At 50.3% G+C, this 20,068-nt stretch overlaps 1 protein-coding gene across 3 annotated transcripts in view; it reads left to right on the top strand.

The window, feature by feature from the left end:
- LOC115116358 (multiple C2 and transmembrane domain-containing protein 1-like) overlaps positions 1–20,068 on the top strand; it is a 255,296-nt gene that overhangs the window by 148,306 nt on the left and 86,922 nt on the right. For all 3 annotated transcript variants that reach the window (XM_065011417.1, XM_065011418.1, XM_065011416.1), the window contains exons 11-14: positions 1,098–1,200; positions 1,682–1,783; positions 11,736–11,810; positions 13,762–13,881. In XM_065011417.1, coding sequence (XP_064867489.1) covers positions 1,098–1,200; positions 1,682–1,783; positions 11,736–11,810; positions 13,762–13,881 — 400 coding nt within the window. The remainder of the gene's footprint in view (positions 1–1,097; positions 1,201–1,681; positions 1,784–11,735; positions 11,811–13,761; positions 13,882–20,068) is intronic.

The raw sequence follows: 20,068 nt of genomic DNA, 5'->3' as shown, positions 1-20,068 counted from the left end.
ATGCAGCAACCTTTCGGTTACTGGCCCAATGCTCTAACCACTAGGCTACCTGCCACCCAAAATAATAAGATATGAAGTATACATTTTGAAGTAGTATTACAGTACAGGTATTACAGTACAGGTATTACAGTACCTATAACTATAGCACATTATCATAACGAGGCATGGTTATAAAAAACAATCATAGCTATTACTAATCATTTAAGATGTTTTAAAAACATGAGTTATAATTCATACTTAATTTCCAGTTATTAGCCGTTTCCAGTTATGCCACTACTTGTCACATTTGCCAAAGGACATTGTAAAATGTAAGGATTACTATGTGAATACTATTTTGGGATGCACATGACGATCTCTCTGTTTGTCAACTATGTTCTTTCTAGTTCTCTCTATTTCTGCAAAATCTACATGATCATTGTTTGGATAAAGCACGTTTTCTTCAACATCTGAATAATATGATCAAACCATGTCATTACTACGCGTTTCATTCAACTGGCAAAGCATTGCACAGCGTTTGCACTTAGCCTACTGTAAATAGTCCAAATCTATTTATTTGACAGTGAGAACATATCATATATTCACGAATCTATATCTCATAGAAAATATAGCTAATGCTAGTACATCGTTGAGATTTAAATTCAGAGGTCTAGGTTTTATCCCCTTATAAATCATTCCTCCTATACATTTTTATTTTGATTGACATGCCATAATTGGATTCTGTACATGACTATGTACATATATATATATATATATATATATATATATATATATATATATATATTATTATTATTTCAGCCTTCCTTACAGGGAAATACACAAGTGAATTCCCAGGGAAAGCTGGGTAATTTGGTCGTCCTTTAAGTGGCGCCGTGTCTCTCTTTCTTTAAGAGAAACCTCTTTTCTTTCCATCAGTCTTCTCCTCCCTAGCCTACTTTTCAAAGATGACATTTCCTAGCCACAATTCCTTTCCTCATACAACTCTCACACTCTTTATTAGTTGAGTACAAAGCTCATAGAGGCTTGGAGTTTCATCATGCTACGATGCGGGTGTGATATGTGTGATTGTAATGGTGTAACGGTTGTTCTGTGGCGAGTAGTAACGTGAAGGACATCCACTCGGTGTTGGAGGTGACGGTGTACGACGAGGACCGAGACAGGAGCGCAGACTTCCTGGGTAAAGTGGCCATCCCTTTACTAAACGTGAGTCCTCCTGATGAAATGTCTCTGCTGTCTATCACCTCCCCTAGGGGTAATACTGTAAAAAAAATCACTGGGGAGGATATAACACACACAAGATGCAACTGTGGATGAGACTGTTATCATTGCACAAAGCAATAGAGAGAGTGAGAGAGAGAGCGAGAGAGAGGGCGAGAGAAAGAGAGATATGTAAGAGCGAGAGAGAAGGAGAGAGAGCGATGTAAAGAAAAGAGTGAGAGAGAGAGACAGCGAGAGTAAATGAATAAAACACCATTGGTAATGTACGGTCCTGGGGGGCTAATTCCCCAGGATAGTTCATATCTCCCTGACAATGCTGTGGTGGTAATGAACAGGTACTTGTCAGAGTTGCCACAGTTGTTTTGGGCTCTCTGTCAGATGCAGCAGCTGGGGTTCAAAGGTGGCCCAGAGAGTGTATTCAGCAGGGCATTGCCAGACAGACGGCTGTCATGTCCCTCTCCCACAGATTCAAAATGGTGAACGGAAAGCCTACGCTTTGAAAAGCAAGGAGCTGACAGGGCCAACAAAAGGGGTCATCTTTCTGGAAATAGAGGTGGTTTTTAACGCTGTAAGTCTCTTTCTTTTCCTCCTCCCCTGTTTTCCTAGTTTGTCCCCCCCCACCCCCCACACTCCAGCACCATCGTCTTTCTGTTTGTCCCCCCACCCCCACACTCCAGCACCATCGTCTTTCTGTTTGTCCCCCCACCCCCACACTCCAGCACCATCGTCTTTCTGTTTGTCTCCCCACCCCCCACACTCCAGCACCATCGTCTTTCTGTTTGTCCCCCCCACCCCCACACTCCAGCACCATCGTCTTTCTGTTTGTCTCCCCCCACCCCCACACTCCAGCACCATCGTCTTTCTGTTTGTCTCCCCCCCCCCACACTCCAGCACCATCGTCTTTCTGTTTGTCCCCCACCCCCCACACTCCAGCACCATCGTCTTTCTGTTTGTCTCCCCCACCCCCACACTCCAGCACCATCGTCTTTCTGTTTGTCTCCCCCAACCCCCACCAGCACCACCATCGTCTTTCTGTTTGTCTCCCCCACCCCCACACTCCAGCACCATCGTCTTTCTGTTTGTCCCCCCACCCCCACACTCCAGCACCATCGTCTTTCTGTTTGTCCCCCCACCCCCCCACACTCCAGCACCATCGTCTTTCTGTTTGTCCCCCCACCCCCACACTCCAGCACCATCGTCTTTCTGTTTGTCTCCACCCTCCACACTCCAGCACCATCGTCTTTCTGTTTGTCTCCACCCTCCACACTCCAGCACCATCGTCTTTCTGTTTGTCTCCCCCCACCCCCACATTCCAGCACCATCGTCTTTCTGTTTGTCTCCCCCCCACCCCACATTCCAGCACCATCGTCTTTCTGTTTGTCCCCCCCCACCCCCCACACTCCAGCACCATCGTCTTTCTGTTTGTCTCCCCCACCCCCCACACTCCAGCACCATCGTCTTTCTGTTTGTCCCCCCACCCCCACACTCCAGCACCATCGTCTTTCTGTTTGTCCCCCCACCCCCACACTCCAGCACCATCGTCTTTCTTTTGTCCCCCCACCCCCCCACTCCAGCACCATCGTCTTTCTGTTTGTCCCCCCCACCCCCACACTCCAGCACCATCGTCTTTCTGTTTGTCCCCCCCCCCCCACACTCCAGCACCATCGTCTTTCTGTTTGTCCCCCCACCCCCCACACTCCAGCACCATCATCTTTCTGTTTGTCCCCCCACCCCCACACTCCAGCACCATCGTCTTTCTGTTTGTCTCCCCCACCCTCCACACTCCAGCACCATCGTCTTTCTGTTTGTCCCCCCACCCCCACACTCCAGCACCATCGTCTTTCTGTTTGTCCCCCCACCCCCCACATTCCAGCACCATCGTCTTTCTGTTTGTCCCCCCACCCCCACACTCCAGCACCATCGTCTTTCTGTTTGTCCCCCCACCCCCCACACTCCAGCACCATCGTCTTTCTGTTTGTCCCCCCACCCCCCACTCCAGCACCATCGTCTTTCTGTTTGTCTCCCCCACCCCCCACACTCCAGCACCATCGTCTTTCTGTTTGTCCCCCCACCCCCACACTCCAGCACCATCGTCTTTCTGTTTGTCCCCCCACCCCCACACTCCAGCACCATCGTCTTTCTGTTTGTCTCCACCCCCCCAGCACCATCGTCTTTCTGTTTGTCTCCCCCACCCCCACAATCCAGCACCATCGTCTTTCTGTTTGTCCCCACCCTCCACACTCCAGCACCATCGTCTTTCTGTTTGTCCCCCCACCCTCCACACTCCAGCACCATCGTCTTTCTGTTTGTCCCCACCCTCCACACTCCAGCACCATCGTCTTTCTGTTTGTGCCCCCACCCTCCACACTCCAGCACCATCGTCTTTCTGTTTGTCTCCCCCCACCCTCCACACTCCAGCACCATCGTATTTCTGTTTGTCTCCACCCCCACACTCCAGCACCATCGTCTTTCTGTTTGTCCCCACCCTCCACACTCCAGCACCATCGTCTTTCTGTTTGTCTCCCCCCCCCCCACACTCCAGCACCATCGTCTTTCTGTTTGTCTCCCCCCACCCCCACACTCCAGCACCATCGTCTTTCTGTTTGTCTCCCCCACCCCCCACACTCCAGCACCATCGTCTTTCTGTTTGTCCCCTCCCACCCCCACACTCCAGCACCATCGTCTTTCTGTTTGTCCCCCACCCCCACACTCCAGCACCATCGTCTTTCTGTTTGTCCCCCCACCCCCCACACTCCAGCACCATCGTCTTTCTGTTTGTCTCCCCCCCCCCACACTCCAGCACCATCGTCTTTCTGTTTGTCTCCCCCCACCCCCACACTCCAGCACCATCGTCTTTCTGTTTGTCTCCCCCACCCCCACACTCCAGCACCATCGTCTTTCTGTTTGTCTCCCCCCACCCCCCACACTCCAGCACCATCGTCTTTCTGTTTGTCTCCCCCCACCCCCACACTCCAGCACCATCGTCTTTCTGTTTGTCTCCCCCACCCCCACACTCCAGCACCATCGTCTTTCTGTTTGTCCCCCCCCCCCCACACTCCAGCACCATCGTCTTTCTGTTTGTCTCCCCCCCCCCACACTCCAGCACCATCGTCTTTCTGTTTGTCCCCCCACCCCCCACACTCCAGCACCATCGTCTTTCTGTTTGTCCCCCCCCCCCCCCCACACTCCAGCACCATCGTCTTTCTGTTTGTCTCCACCCCCACACTCCAGCACCATCGTCTTTCTGTTTGTCTCCCCCACCCCCCACAATCCAGCACCATCGTCTTTCTGTTTGTCCCCACCCTCCACACTCCAGCACCATCGTCTTTCTGTTTGTCCCCCCACCCTCCACACTCCAGCACCATCGTCTTTCTGTTTGTCCCCACCCTCCACACTCCAGCACCATCGTCTTTCTGTTTGTCCCCCACCCTCCACACTCCAGCACCATCGTCTTTCTGTTTGTCTCCCCCCACCCTCCACACTCCAGCACCATCGTATTTCTGTTTGTCTCCACCCCCACACTCCAGCACCATCGTCTTTCTGTTTGTCCCCACCCTCCACACTCCAGCACCATCGTCTTTCTGTTTGTCTCCCCCACCCCCATCCAGCACCATCGTCTTTCTGTTTGTCTCCCCCCCCCCACACTCCAGCACCATCGTCTTTCTGTTTGTCTCCCCACCCCCACACTCCAGCACCATCGTCTTTCTGTTTGTCCCCTCCCACCCCCCACACTCCAGCACCATCGTCTTTCTGTTTGTCCCCCCACCCCCCACACTCCAGCACCATCGTCTTTCTGTTTGTCCCCCCACCCCCACACTCCAGCACCATCGTCTTTCTGTTTGTCTCCCCCCACCCCCACACTCCAGCACCATCCTGTTTGTCTCCCCCCACCCCCCACACTCCAGCACCATCGTCTTTCTGTTTGTCTCCCCCCACCCTCCACACTCCAGCACCATCGTCTTTCTGTTTGTCCCCACCCTCCACACTCCAGCACCATCGTCTTTCTGTTTGTCTCCACCCTCCACACTCCAGCACCATCGTCTTTCTGTTTGTCTCCACCCTCCACCTCCAGCACCACTCTTTCCAGCACCATCGTCTTTCTGTTTGTCCCCACCCTCCACACTCCAGCACCATCGTCTTTCTGTTTATCTCCACCCTCCACACTCCAGCACCATCGTCTTTCTGTTTGTCTCCACCCTCCACACTCCAGCACCATCGTCTTTCTGTTTGTCCCCACCCTCCACACTCCAGCACCATCGTCTTTCTGTTTGTCCCCACCCTCCACCCTCCACACTCCAGCACCATCGTCTTTCTGTTTGTCTCCACCCTCCACACTCCAGCACCATCGTCTTTCTGTTTGTCTCCACCCTCCACACTCCAGCACCATCCTGTTTGTCCCCACCCTCCACTCCAGCACCATCGTCTTTCTGTTTGTCCCCACCCTCCACACTCCAGCACCATCGTCTTTCTGTTTGTCTCCACCCTCCACACTCCAGCACCATCGTCTTTCTGTTTGTCCCCACCCTCCACACTCCAGCACCATCGTCTTTCTGTTTGTCCCCACCCTCCACACTCCAGCACCATCGTATTTCTGTTTGTCTCCACCCCCACACTCCAGCACCATCGTCTTTCTGTTTGTCCCCACCCTCCACACTCCAGCACCATCGTCTTTCTGTTTGTCTCCCCCCCCCCACACTCCAGCACCATCGTCTTTCTGTTTGTCTCCCCCCACCCCCACACTCCAGCACCATCGTCTTTCTGTTTGTCTCCCCCACCCCCACACTCCAGTTTTTCTGTTTGTCCCCTCCCCCCCACACTCCAGCACCATCGTCTTTCTGTTTGTCCCCCCACCCCCACACTCCAGCACCATCGTCTTTCTGTTTGTCCCCCCCCACCCCCCACACTCCAGCACCATCGTCTTTCTGTTTGTCTCCCCCACCCCCACACTCCAGCACCATCGTCTTTCTGTTTGTCTCCCCCACCCCCACACTCCAGCACCATCGTCTTTCTGTTTGTCCCCCCCCACCCCCCACACTCCAGCACCATCGTCTTTCTGTTTGTCCCCCCCACCCCCCACACTCCAGCACCATCGTCTTTCTGTTTGTCTCCCCCCACCCCCACACTCCAGCACCATCGTCTTTCTGTTTGTCCCCCCCCACCCCCACACTCCAGCACCATCGTCTTTCTGTTTGTCTCCCCCCACCCCCACACTCCAGCACCATCGTCTTTCTGTTTGTCTCCCCCCCCCCCCACACTCCAGCACCATCGTCTTTCTGTTTGTCCCCCCACCCCCCCACACTCCACACCATCCAGTTTGTCTCCCCATCCCACACTCCAGCACCATCGTCTTTCTGTTTGTCTCCCCCACCCCCACCTCCACACCATCCAGTTTGTCCCCCCCCCCCCACACTCCAGCACCATCTCTTCTGTTTGTCCCCCCCACCCCCACACTCCAGCACCATCGTCTTTCTGTTTGTCCCCCCACCCCCCACACTCCAGCACCATCGTCTTTCTGTTTGTCCCCCCACCCCCCACACTCCCCCTCCACCTCCACACTCCAGCACCATCGTCTTTCTGTTTGTCTCCACCCTCCACACTCCAGCACCATCGTCTTTCTGTTTGTCTCCCCCACCCCCACACTCCAGCACCATCGTCTTTCTGTTTGTCTCCCCACCCCCATTCCAGCACCATCGTCTTTCTGTTTGTCCCCCCACCCCCACACTCCAGCACCATCGTCTTTCTGTTTGTCTCCCCCCACCCCCACACTCCAGCACCATCGTCTTTCTGTTTGTCCCCCCCACCCCCACACTCCAGCACCATCGTCTTTCTGTTTGTCCCCCCACCCCCACACTCCAGCACCATCGTCTTTCTTTTTGTCCCCCCCCCCCCCACTCCACACTCCAGCACCATCGTCTTTTTCTGTTTGTCCCCCCACCCCCACACTCCAGCACCATCGTCTTTCTGTTTGTCCCCCCACCCCCCCCACACTCCAGCACCATCGTCTTTCTGTTTGTCCCCCCCCCCCCCCCACACTCCAGCACCATCGTCTTTCTGTTTGTCCCCCCCACCCCCACACTCCAGCACCATCGTCTTTCTGTTTGTCTCCCCCACCCCCCACACTCCAGCACCATCGTCTTTCTGTTTGTCCCCCCACCCCCACACTCCCAGCACCATCGTCTTTCTGTTTGTCCCCCCCCACCCCCACACTCCAGCACCATCGTCTTTCTGTTTGTCCCCCCCCACCCCCACACTCCAGCACCATCGTCTTTCTGTTTGTCCCCCCCACCCCCACACTCCAGCACCATCCAGCACCATCGTCTTTCTGTTTGTCCCCCCACCCCCCACACCTTTCTGTTTGTCCCCCCCCCCCCCACACTCCAGCACCATCGTCTTTCTGTTTGTCCCCCCCACCCCCACACTCCAGCACCATCGTCTTTCTGTTTGTCTTGTCTTTCTGTTTGTCCCCACCCCCCACACTCCAGCACCATCGTCTTTCTGTTTGTCTCCCCACCCTCCACACTCCAGCACCATCGTCTTTCTGTTTGTCCCCACCCTCCACACTCCAGCACCATCGTCTTTCTGTTTGTCCCCCCCACCCCACCCTCCACACTCCAGCACCATCGTCTTTCTGTTTGTCTCCACCCTCCACACTCCAGCACCATCGTCTTTCTGTTTGTCCCCCACTCCAGCACCATCCTTTCTGTTTGTCCCCACCCTCCACACTCCAGCACCATCGTCTTTCTGTTTGTCTCCCCCACCCCCACACTCCAGCACCATCGTCTTTCTGTTTGTCTCCCCACCCCCACACTCCAGCACCATCGTCTTTCTGTTTTTGTCCCCCCACCCCCACACTCCAGCACCATCGTCTTTCTGTTTGTCCCCCCCACCCCCACACTCCAGCACCATCGTCTTTCTGTTTGTCCCCCCACCCCCACACTCCAGCACCATCGTCTTTCTGTTTGTCCCCCCACCCCCCACCCAGCACCATCGTCTTTCTGTTTGTCTCCCCCCACCCCCCCACACTCCAGCACCATCGTCTTTCTGTTTGTCCCCCCACCCCCCACACTCCAGCACCATCCTTTCTGTTTGTCTCCCCCCACCCCCCACACTCCAGCACCATCGTCTTTCTGTTTGTCTCCCCCACCCCCACACTCCAGCACCATCGTCTTTCTGTTTGTCTCCCCCACCCCCACACTCCAGCACCATCGTCTTTCTGTTTGTCTCCCCCCACCCCCACCACCCAGCACCATCGTCTTTCTGTTTGTCCCCCCCCCCCCCCACACTCCAGCACCATCGTCTTTCTGTTTGTCCCCCCACCCCCACACTCCAGCACCATCGTCTTTCTGTTTGTCCCCCCACCCCCCACACTCCAGCACCATCGTCTTTCTGTTTGTCTCCCCACCCCCACACTCCAGCACCATCGTCTTTCTGTTTGTCTCCCCCCCCCCCAGCACCAGCACCATCGTCTTTCTGTTTGTCCCCACCCTCCACCTCCAGCACCCGTCTTTCTGTTTGTCCCCCCACCCTCCACTCCAGCACCATCGTCTTTCTGTTTGTCCCCACCCTCCACACTCCAGCACCATCGTCTTTCTGTTTGTCCCCCCACCCTCCACACTCCAGCACCATCGTCTTTCTGTTTGTCTCCCCACCCTCCACACTCCAGCACCATCGTATTTCTGTTTGTCTCCACCCCCACACTCCAGCACCATCGTCTTTCTGTTTGTCCCCACCCTCCACACTCCAGCACCATCGTCTTTCTGTTTGTCTCCCCCACCCCCCACACTCCAGCACCATCGTCTTTCTGTTTGTCTCCCCCACCCCCACACTCCAGCACCATCGTCTTTCTGTTTGTCTCCCCCACCCCCACACTCCAGCACCATCGTCTTTCTGTTTGTCCCCTCCCACCCCCACACTCCAGCACCATCGTCTTTCTGTTTGTCCCCCACCCCCACACTCCAGCACCATCGTCTTTCTGTTTGTCCCCCCACCCCCACACTCCAGCACCATCGTCTTTCTGTTTGTCTCCCCACCCCCCACACTCCAGCACCATCGTCTTTCTGTTTGTCTCCCCACCCCCACACTCCAGCACCATCGTCTTTCTGTTTGTCTCCCCCACCCTCCACACTCCAGCACCATCGTCTTTCTGTTTGTCCCCACCCTCCACACTCCAGCACCATCGTCTTTCTGTTTGTCTCCACCCTCCACACTCCAGCACCATCGTCTTTCTGTTTGTCTCCACCCTCCACACTCCAGCACCATCGTCTTTCTGTTTCTCTCCACCCTCCACCCTCCAGCACCATCGTCTTTCTGTTTGTCCCCACCCTCCACACTCCAGCACCATCGTCTTTCTGTTTATCTCCACCCTCCACACTCCAGCACCATCGTCTTTCTGTTTGTCTCCACCCTCCACACTCCAGCACCATCGTCTTTCTGTTTGTCCCCACCCTCCACACTCCAGCACCATCGTCTTTCTGTTTGTCCCCACCCTCCACCCTCCACACTCCAGCACCATCGTCTTTCTGTTTGTCTCCACCCTCCACACTCCAGCACCATCGTCTTTCTGTTTGTCTCCACCCTCCACACTCCAGCACCATCGTCTTTCTGTTTGTCCCCACCCTCCACACTCCAGCACCATCGTCTTTCTGTTTGTCCCCACCCTCCACACTCCAGCACCATCGTCTTTCTGTTTGTCTCCACCCTCCACACTCCAGCACCATCGTCTTTCTGTTTGTCCCCACCCTCCACACTCCAGCACCATCGTCTTTCTGTTTGTCCCCACCCTCCACACTCCAGCACCATCGTATTTCTGTTTGTCTCCACCCCCACACTCCAGCACCATCGTCTTTCTGTTTGTCCCCACCCTCCACACTCCAGCACCATCGTCTTTCTGTTTGTCTCCCCCACCCCCCACACTCCAGCACCATCGTCTTTCTGTTTGTCTCCCCCCACCCCCACACTCCAGCACCATCGTCTTTCTGTTTGTCTCCCCCCACCCCCCACACTCCAGCACCATCGTCTTTCTGTTTGTCCCCTCCCACCCCCCACACTCCAGCACCATCGTCTTTCTGTTTGTCCCCCCACCCCCACACTCCAGCACCATCGTCTTTCTGTTTGTCCCCCCACCCCCACACTCCAGCACCATCGTCTTTCTGTTTGTCTCCCCCCCCCCCACACTCCAGCACCATCGTCTTTCTGTTTGTCTCCCCCCACCCCCCACACTCCAGCACCATCGTCTTTCTGTTTGTCTCCCCCCACCCTCCACACTCCAGCACCATCGTCTTTCTGTTTGTCCCCACCCTCCACACTCCAGCACCATCGTCTTTCTGTTTGTCTCCACCCTCCACACTCCAGCACCATCGTCTTTCTGTTTGTCTCCACCCTCCACACTCCAGCACCATCGTCTTTCTGTTTCTCTCCACCCTCCACCCTCCAGCACCATCGTCTTTCTGTTTGTCCCCACCCTCCACACTCCAGCACCATCGTCTTTCTGTTTATCTCCACCCTCCACACTCCAGCACCATCGTCTTTCTGTTTGTCTCCACCCTCCACACTCCAGCACCATCGTCTTTCTGTTTGTCCCCACCCTCCACACTCCAGCACCATCGTCTTTCTGTTTGTCCCCACCCTCCACCCTCCACACTCCAGCACCATCGTCTTTCTGTTTGTCTCCACCCTCCACACTCCAGCACCATCGTCTTTCTGTTTGTCTCCACCCTCCACACTCCAGCACCATCGTCTTTCTGTTTGTCCCCACCCTCCACACTCCAGCACCATCGTCTTTCTGTTTGTCCCCACCCTCCACACTCCAGCACCATCACCATCTTTCTGTTTGTCTCCACCCTCCACACTCCAGCACCATCGTCTTTCTGTTTCCCCACCCTCCACCCACCATCCACACTCCAGCAGCACCATCGTCTTTCTGTTTGTCTCCACCCTCCACACTCCAGCACCATCGTCTTTCTGTTTGTCCCCACCCTCCACACTCCAGCACCATCGTCTTTCTGTTTGTCCCCACCCTCCACACTCCAGCACCATCGTCTTTCTGTTTGTCTCCACCCTCCACACTCCAGCACCATCGTCTTTCTGTTTGTCTCCACCCTCCACACTCCAGCACCATCATCTTTCTGTTTGTCTCCACCCTCCACACTCCAGCACCATCGTCTTTCTGTTTGTCCCCACCCTCCACACTCCAGCACCATCGTCTTTCTGTTTGTCCTCCCTCCCCTGGCGTCTCTTATCGCCCGTCCTCGTCTTCACTTAAATGATCGAAAACTCCCACTCAGCCGCCTTTGTTCGCCCATTCGTTGTCACTGTGTGTGTCCTGCTGGCGGCCATCTTAGTGCTGTGTGTGAGGGAGAGGGCTCTCACTGTAGTCTGTGACGTGTGGCGCTACTCTCAACATCATATCTGCATGTAGTCAAGACAGTCCATTCAGTTAAAGATCTATGCCATATTGTGTTATTGTGATAATATCCCACCACAGGCTGTGTGTTTAAATGTGTTTATTATTCCCACACCAGGTAAAGGCAGGTCTCATGACGTTGATACCCAAAGAGCAGAAATACATAGAGGATGAGCCCAGAGTGTCCAAACAGGTAGGTTAACACCGCCACCCTCCACTCTGTCGCCCCGTTTAGCTCAGCATCTACTACAGTCCCCCATTAAATGAGATATTTTAACAAAACTCAACCAGTCTTGAGTGGCATCTTGTGAGGCCACAACAGTGTGGGCAAGAGTGAGAGAAAACATCCCTCTCCCCCCCCCCCTCCTCCTCCACCCTCCTCGCTGCTTTACTGTGAGCGGAGAATAGAAATGTCAAGCTGTCAACTCTGGGGGTGTATAAGTAGATTGGCCATCCTTAGTTGGCCCTCTGTGCCACTGCTGCTTTGCACTTCATTGTCACACCGCTCAATGTGGCGGACTCACAAAGGGCTGAATCGCGGGGGCTGGCCCACATCAGACGTGTCACATAAACGTTGTTTGGGCTGAGCAGTCACCCGCTCCCACACCCTTTTGTCTCTCTCCTCTTCTTTCTCTCTCTCACTCTATCTCTCTCTCTCTGTGTGCTAAAAGATGCACACTCTGCACTTTCCCCTGTGTGGAGTGTGAACCTCCCTGTCCACCCTCCCTGTTCGCTCCTCTCTGTTTTCATCTGTACTTCACCTCTGACTCATAGAGATGCCCCATGTCAGCATCTCTGAATGATGATGTCATTGATGGCTTTAGAGAGATTGCCCCGTGAGGGCTCTTTTGTGTGGGGCTAGTCCCTGCTGTGGCCGCTGTCTGTCCTTACAAACACAAGACCCCCAAAACCCAAAGTAGCCAGTCAAATACAGACATTATATTACATTACAATTCCACTATTCAGCAGTTGATATCTGCATTCATTAAACTACCAAAGCAGGAACAACTCCAGGCTGTAGTTATAACAGGAACCAGAGTTTGTCCTGGTGTGGTCATATCATCCCAGGTAAACTCCTGGGCCTAGATATAACTACTAATGTTGGTATAGGAAGTACATTTGAGAGAGAGAGAGATAGTTTACAGTAGTCCCTCTGCTGCTAGTTACAGTAGTGTGATCAAAGCGTGGCCGTGTGCAGGGATGTGGGTGACTCAGAGTGCTGTTGTCTTCAGGGGGTGGATGTCCCCACCAGGACACCGTAGACTCACAGTCATTCTCAGTTCACCACTACTCTACCTTGAATAATGAATTAGGCAGTGGTCTAAAAATACAACTACCTCTAAATGTCCCAGAATCCTCTTAAAGACACATCAGAATAACACTTTCCCTCTTCGGGGACTACTTCCTGGATGCATTTTCTTCTGTCATGTTGTTTTGGTATTTCGTGATTGGAACACAGCAGAATGGGACTGTGGTGCTTTCATCATCTGTGGCCTGATGCCTGCCTGAACTCCTTAGGGATGTGAAATCATCACGGGCTGTTAACACTATTACTATGACTTGCCTTCGGCTAAAGAGACTTAAAGAGACACAGCTTCAGTGAACATGACTTGATTTAGTGATTAAGTTTCTTATAGTCTCAGCATTTCGTTAACAATATTGTGCCAATACTTGACCAACACTAGGCTGGCAAAATGATGGGGTTTGAGAGACCAGATGACATATTGTCCTTGTTGCCATTTGCCCATCACATTGCCAGTATTATGGCCTTAAGAAGCTTTGTACCACGGCTTGGCTAAATACTCAATTCTGATTAGTTGAGAGGGTGTTGATTACATACAATTACATAACGAACTCTAGAATGAGAGTTGACTAAATACAAGTTGATTCCTCGACTCCTTGCCCATCAACCGTCATTAACGGAATTAATAATATATATGTTTATATTCTTAATTCCATTCCTTTACTTGATTTGTGTGTATTGGGTATATGTTGTGTAATTTGTTAGATATTACTGCACTGTCAGAGCTAGAAGCACAAGCGTTTCGCTACACCCGCAATAATCTGCTAAAAATGTGTATGTGACCAATAACATTTGATTGTCATGTTTTTGACTGCTTATGTCACCTCTGTGCTCTGTCCAGTTGCTTCTGCAAAACTTCAACAGAGTGAGACGATGCATCCTGTTCCTCATCAACGCCGGCTGCTACATCAACAGCTGCTTCGAATGGGACTCAACTCAGAGGAGCATCTGTTCCTTCCTGGTACTAATGCATACATTTACATGTACACACAGACATACTTACCGGTTCCTTCCTGGTACTAATGCATACATTTACATGTACACACAGACATACTCACCGGTTCCTTCCTGGTACTAATGCAAACATTTACATGTACATACAGGCATACTCACCGGTTCCTTCCTGGTACTAATGCATACATTTACATGTACACACAGACATACTCACCGGTTCCTTCCTGGTACTAATGCATACATTTACATGTACACACAGACATACTCACCGGTTCCTTCCTGGTACTAATGCAAACATTTACATGTACATACAGACATACTCACCGGTTCCTTCCTGGTACTAATGCATACATTTACATGTACACACAGACATACTCACCGGTTCCTTCCTGGTACTAATGCATACATTTACATGTACACACAGACATAGTCACCGGTTCCTTCCTGGTACTAATGCATACATTTACATGTACACAAAGACATACTCACCGGTTCCTTCCTGGTACTAATGCATACATTTACATGTACACACAGACATACTCATCGGTTCCTTCCTGGTACTAATGCATACATTTACATGTACATACAGACATACTCACCGGTTCCTTCCTGGTACTAATGCATACATTTACATGTACACACAGACATACTCACCGGTTCCTTCCTGGTACTAATGCATACATTTACATGTACACACAGACATACTCACCGGTTCCTTCCTGGTACTAATGCATACATTTACATGTACACACAGACATAGTCACCGGTTCCTTCCTGGTACTAATGCATACATTTACATGTACACAAAGACATACTCACCGGTTCCTTCCTGGTACTAATGCATACATTTACATGTACACACAGACATACTCATCGGTTCCTTCCTGGTACTAATGCATACATTTACATGTACACACAGACATACTCACCGGTTCCTTCCTGGTACTAATGCATACATTTACATGTACACAAAGACATACTCACCGGTTCCTTCCTGGTACTAATGCATACATTTACATGTACACACAGACATACTCACCGGTTCCTTCCTGGTACTAATGCATACATTTACATGTACACAAAGACATACTCACCGGTTCCTTCCTGGTACTAATGCATACATTTACATGTACACAAAGACATACTCACCTGCCACTTGCTGGTATTTACCCTTCAGAAATACAGTATGCAAATACATATACATAGACCCATGTCTGTTATAAACACACACATACCTGCAACTGCTCACACGTAGCTGCTTCAAACAATAGATGGTACTTACAGTATATACTCTTAACCAATAGATGGTACTTACAGTATATACTCTTAACCAATAGATGGTACTTATATACTCTTAACCAGTAGATGGTACTTACAGTATATACTCTTAACCATTAGATGGTGCTTACAGTATATACTCTTAACCAATAGATGGTACTTACAGTATATACTCTTAACCAATAGATGGTACTTACAGTATATACTCTTAACCAATAGATGGTACTTATATACTCTTAACCAGTAGATGGTACTTACAGTATATACTCTTAACCAATAGATGGTACTTACAGTATATATACTCTTAACCAATAGATGGTACTTACAGTATATATTCTTAACCAATATATGGTACTTAGATACTCAAAATCAATATATGGTACTTATATACTCATATATATGTCACAAAACCCACACTCTGAAATAGTAGAAGTATACCACTCAGTATACCTACCTGAACCAGGGTAAGGAAGGCCTCTCGACGAATAACCAACCAATCTAAGAACTAAGAGACAATATAATGTCTCTCTCTGTCTCTTGAGCTATCTCTCTCTGTTCCTCTCTGTCTCTCTGTATCTCTCTCTCTGTTCCTCTCTCTGTCTCTCTCTCTCTCTGTTCCTCTCTCTGTCTCTCCGTATCTCTCTCTCTCTGTTCCTCTCTCTCTCTCTCTGTTCTTCTCTCTCTGTCTCTTGAGCTATCTCTCTCTGTTCCTCTCTCTCTCTCTCTTTATCTCTCTCTCTTTTCCTCTCTCTGTCTCTCTCTCTCTCTCTCTCTGTTCCTCTCTCTGTCTCTCTGTATCTCTCTCTCTGTACCTCTCTCTGTCTCTCTTTATCTCTCTCTCTGTTCCTCTCTCTGTCTCTCTTTATCTCTCTTTATCTCTCTTTATCTCTCTCTCTCTCTCTCTCTCTCTCTCTCTCACTCTGTATCTCTGTACCTCTGTATCTCTCTCTCTCTCTGTATCTCTCTCTGTATCTCTCTCTCTCTCTTTCTCTCTCTCTCTCTCTCTCTCTCTCTCTCTCTCTCTCTCTCTCTCTCTCAATCCAATTCATTTTCAATTGAAGGGCTTTTTTGGTATGGGAAACATATGTTCAGTGAAATAGTGAAATAGAAATAGATAATTAACAAAAGTGAAATAAACAATAAAGTGAACATTACACTCACAAAAGTTCCAAAATAATAAAGACATTTGTGCAAATATGTTTATGTTTTTTGTTTATGTTTTTGGACTCACCGGAGCAGACTTTATAGTTGTCGTTTGAAGTCAAGTATATGCTAGTATGGGTAGGTAACAGTGTTTTGAGTGTGGGGATGTTGGCCATAAGCGACATGCTTGCCCAAAAAGGGAGACGGCGGAGAGTGGGACGCAGGTGGTCCTTATAAGCATGGGCCCACTGATATAGGGAGAGGTGGGCCGACAGTGGTAGAGCAGCCACAGGCACCTGTTGCTGAGGAACAAGTTGTTTGTGTTGAGGGTACAGATTGGACTAGTCTCCCAGGCAGGGGAGGAGATGCCCGGTACGAGTAATGGGGTAATTCAGGGGACTAGTCTCCCAGGCAGGAGGGGTTCAGGTTGGACTAGTCTCCCAGGCAGGGGAGGAGATGCCCGGTACGAGTAATGGGGTACAGGAGGGGGTTCAGGTTGGACTAGTCTCCCAGGCAGGGGAGGAGATGCCCGGTACGAGTAATGGGGTACAGGAGGGGGTTCAGGTTGGACTAGTCTCCCAGGCAGGGGAGGAGATGCCCGGTACGAGTAATGGGGTACAGGAGGGGGTTCAGGTTGGGCTAGTCTCCCAGGCAGGGGAGGAGATGCCCGGTACGAGTAATGGGGTACCCAGGAGGGGGGAGATTCAGGTAATGGGCTTCAGTCTCCCCCAGGCAGGGGAGGAGATGCCCGGTAATGGGGTACAGAGTTCAGGTTGGATGGGGTACAGGAGGGGGTTCAGGGTGGTTGGGCTAGGCTCCCAGTCTCCCAGGCAGGAGGAGATGCCCGGTACGAGTAATGGGGTACAGGAGGGGGTTCAGGTTGGGCTAGTCTCCCAGGCAGGGGAGGAGATGCCCGGTGAGTAGGATTCAGGGGGGCTAGTCTCCCAGGCAGGGGAGGGGTTCAGGGGGGTTCAGGTTAGTCTCCCAGGCAGGGGAGGAGATGCCCGGTACGAGTAATGGGGTACAGGAGGGGGTTCAGGGTGGGCTAGTCTCCCAGGCAGGGGAGGAGATGCCCAGTACGAGTAATGGGGTGTAAGTGGGGAGTGTTGAGAGGAATGTGACAGAGGGGAGTCAGGGGTCCAGGGCCTCAGTTGAGGAGGATCAGGAGAGGGATCTGGACATGTCTGATATCCCTGTTGATGTGAGAGCAGCCGGTGAGGACTAAATTTACAATCTAGGTGAGGAAAATGGGTTCCTGGACTGGACTTCTGGGAAATCTGTTAAATATGTTTTTCATGTTGTTATGTTTGTGAGGTCAGCTGTGGTGTTACAGAAGATGGTGGGGTTGGACCAGTTGAGTGTGAAGAAGCGTTTCCGCTTGAGGAAATGTGTTACTGCTGTCATGGCAGCAAAAGGTGATGGGAAACGTGGTAAGGATAAGAAAATATTAAAACAGTGATGATTATCATTCCTCATAGGGTGCTTTTCTCTTTGTCTGGTTTCTCTGTGGTTTCTTCTGTTTTTCCTTTCTCTTCTCTGTATGGAGGTATTAAGGGTCGGTTCTCTCAATTTTAATGGGGGAAGGGACAGGAATAAGAGGGGAAGGGACAGGAATAAGAGGGGAAGGGACAGGAATAAGAGGGGAAGGGACAGGAATAAGAGGGGAAGGGACAGGAATAAGAGGGGAAGGGACAGGAATAAGAGGGGAAGGGACAGGAATAAGAGGGCTTGGGTATTAGAAGTAATACAACAGAAAAGGCTTAATGTAGTTTTTCTACAGGAGACACATAATGATGAGGCTAATGAGGTTGACGAGGGTATGTGGTGGGAGGGGCAGCATGTACTCAGTCATGGTACTAATTTCAGTGCTGGGATGGCAATTTTGTTTTCTTCAGGCTTTGGGCTGACTGTGGAATCTACAACAGAGATTGTCAAGGGTCGGGTTTTATTGGTCAAGGCGGATGTTATATATACAGTTGAAGTTGGAGGTTTACATACACTTAGGTTGGAGTCATTAAAACTTGTTTTTCAACCACTCCACAAATTACTTGTTAACAAACTATAGTTTTGGCAAGTCGGTTAGGACATCTACTTTGTACATGACAAGTAATTTTTCCAACAATTGTTTACAGAAAGATTATTTAACTTATAATTCACTGTATCACAATTCCAGTGGATCTGAAGTTTACATACACTAAGTTGACTGTGGTTTTAAACAGCTTGGAAAATTCCAGAAAATTGTCATGTCTCTAGAAGCTTCTGATAGGCTAATTGACATAATTTGAGTCAATTGGAGTTGTACCTGTGGATGTATTTCAAGGCCTACCTACTTAGTGCCTCTTTGCTTGACATCTTGGGAAAATCAAAAGAAATCAGCCAAGACCTCTGAAATAAATTGTAGACCTCCGCAAGTTTGGTTCATCCTTGGGAGCAATTTCCAAATGCCTGAAGATACCGCGTTCATCTGTACAAACAATAGTACGCAAGTATAAACACCATGGGACCACGCAGCCATCATACCGCTCAGGAAGGAGACGTGTTCTGTCTCCTAGGGATGAACGTACTTTGGTGTGAAAATTGCAAATCTATCCTAGAACAACAGCAAAGGACCATGTGAAGATGCTGGAGGAAACAGGTACAAAAGTATCTATATCCACAGTAAAACGAGTCCTATATCGACATAACCTGAAAGGCCGCTCAGCAAGGAAGAATCCACTGCTACAAAACCGCCATAAAAAAGCCAGACTACGGTTTGCAACTGTACCTGGGGACAAAGATCATACTTTTTGGAGAAATGTCCTCTGGTCTGATCAAACAAAAATATAACTGTTTGGCCATAATGACCATCGTTATGTTTGGAGGAAAAAGGGGGAGGCTTGCAAGCCGAAGACCACCATTCCAACCATAAAGCACGGGTGTGGCAGCATCATGTTGTGGGTGGCTTTGCTGCAGGAGGGACTGGTGCACTTCACAAAATAGATGGCATCATGAGGAGGAAAATTATGTGGATATATTGAAGAAACATCTCAAGACATCAGTCTTTCATAAAACCATAAGTGTAGTGCATCAAAATAAAGGTTAACTTTTTGTTAATCCAGCTGCTGTGTCAGATTTCAAAAAGGCTTTATGGCAAAAGCACACCATGCGATTAACTGAGGACAGCGCCCGCGTACAAAAGCATGAAAAACATATTTCAACCAGGCAGGTGCACCACGAAAGTCAGAAATAACGATATAATAAATGCCTTACCTTTGATGATCTTCTTCTGTTGGCACTCCAAAAGGTCCCAGTTACATCACATATGGTCATTTTGTTCAATAATGTCCTTCTTTATATCCATAAAAACTCAGTTTAGCTGGCACGTTTTTATCAATAATCCACCCAGTTTCCCTCCATCAAAATGCATACAAAATTAATCCCAAACGTTTCTAATAAACTTTTCCAAACAAGTCAAACAACGTTTATAATTAAACCTTAGGTACCCTATTAAACGATCAAATTTAAGACGGAGAATCGTTATTGTCTTTACTGGAGAAAAATACCAAAGAACGTGTTCTCTTCTACACGCTTGGAAGCACTACAGCCAAAATGGGAGCCACGTAGAAAAACTACACTTTCTGGCTCATTTTTCTCTTTCTAAAGACTGTTAACATCTAGTGGAAGCCCTAGGAACTGCAATCTGGGAGGATTTGACCTTATAATAAAAGTGACAGCCATTGAAAACAGTGGTAGGCTGAATTCTTTTTTTGGGGTGGGGGTGGTTTCGCCTGCCA

Source organism: Oncorhynchus nerka, linkage group LG27 (genome assembly GCF_034236695.1).
Source record: "Oncorhynchus nerka isolate Pitt River linkage group LG27, Oner_Uvic_2.0, whole genome shotgun sequence".
NCBI lineage: Eukaryota > Metazoa > Chordata > Actinopteri > Salmoniformes > Salmonidae > Oncorhynchus > Oncorhynchus nerka.
This window is presented reverse-complemented; position numbering and strand designations above follow the sequence as displayed.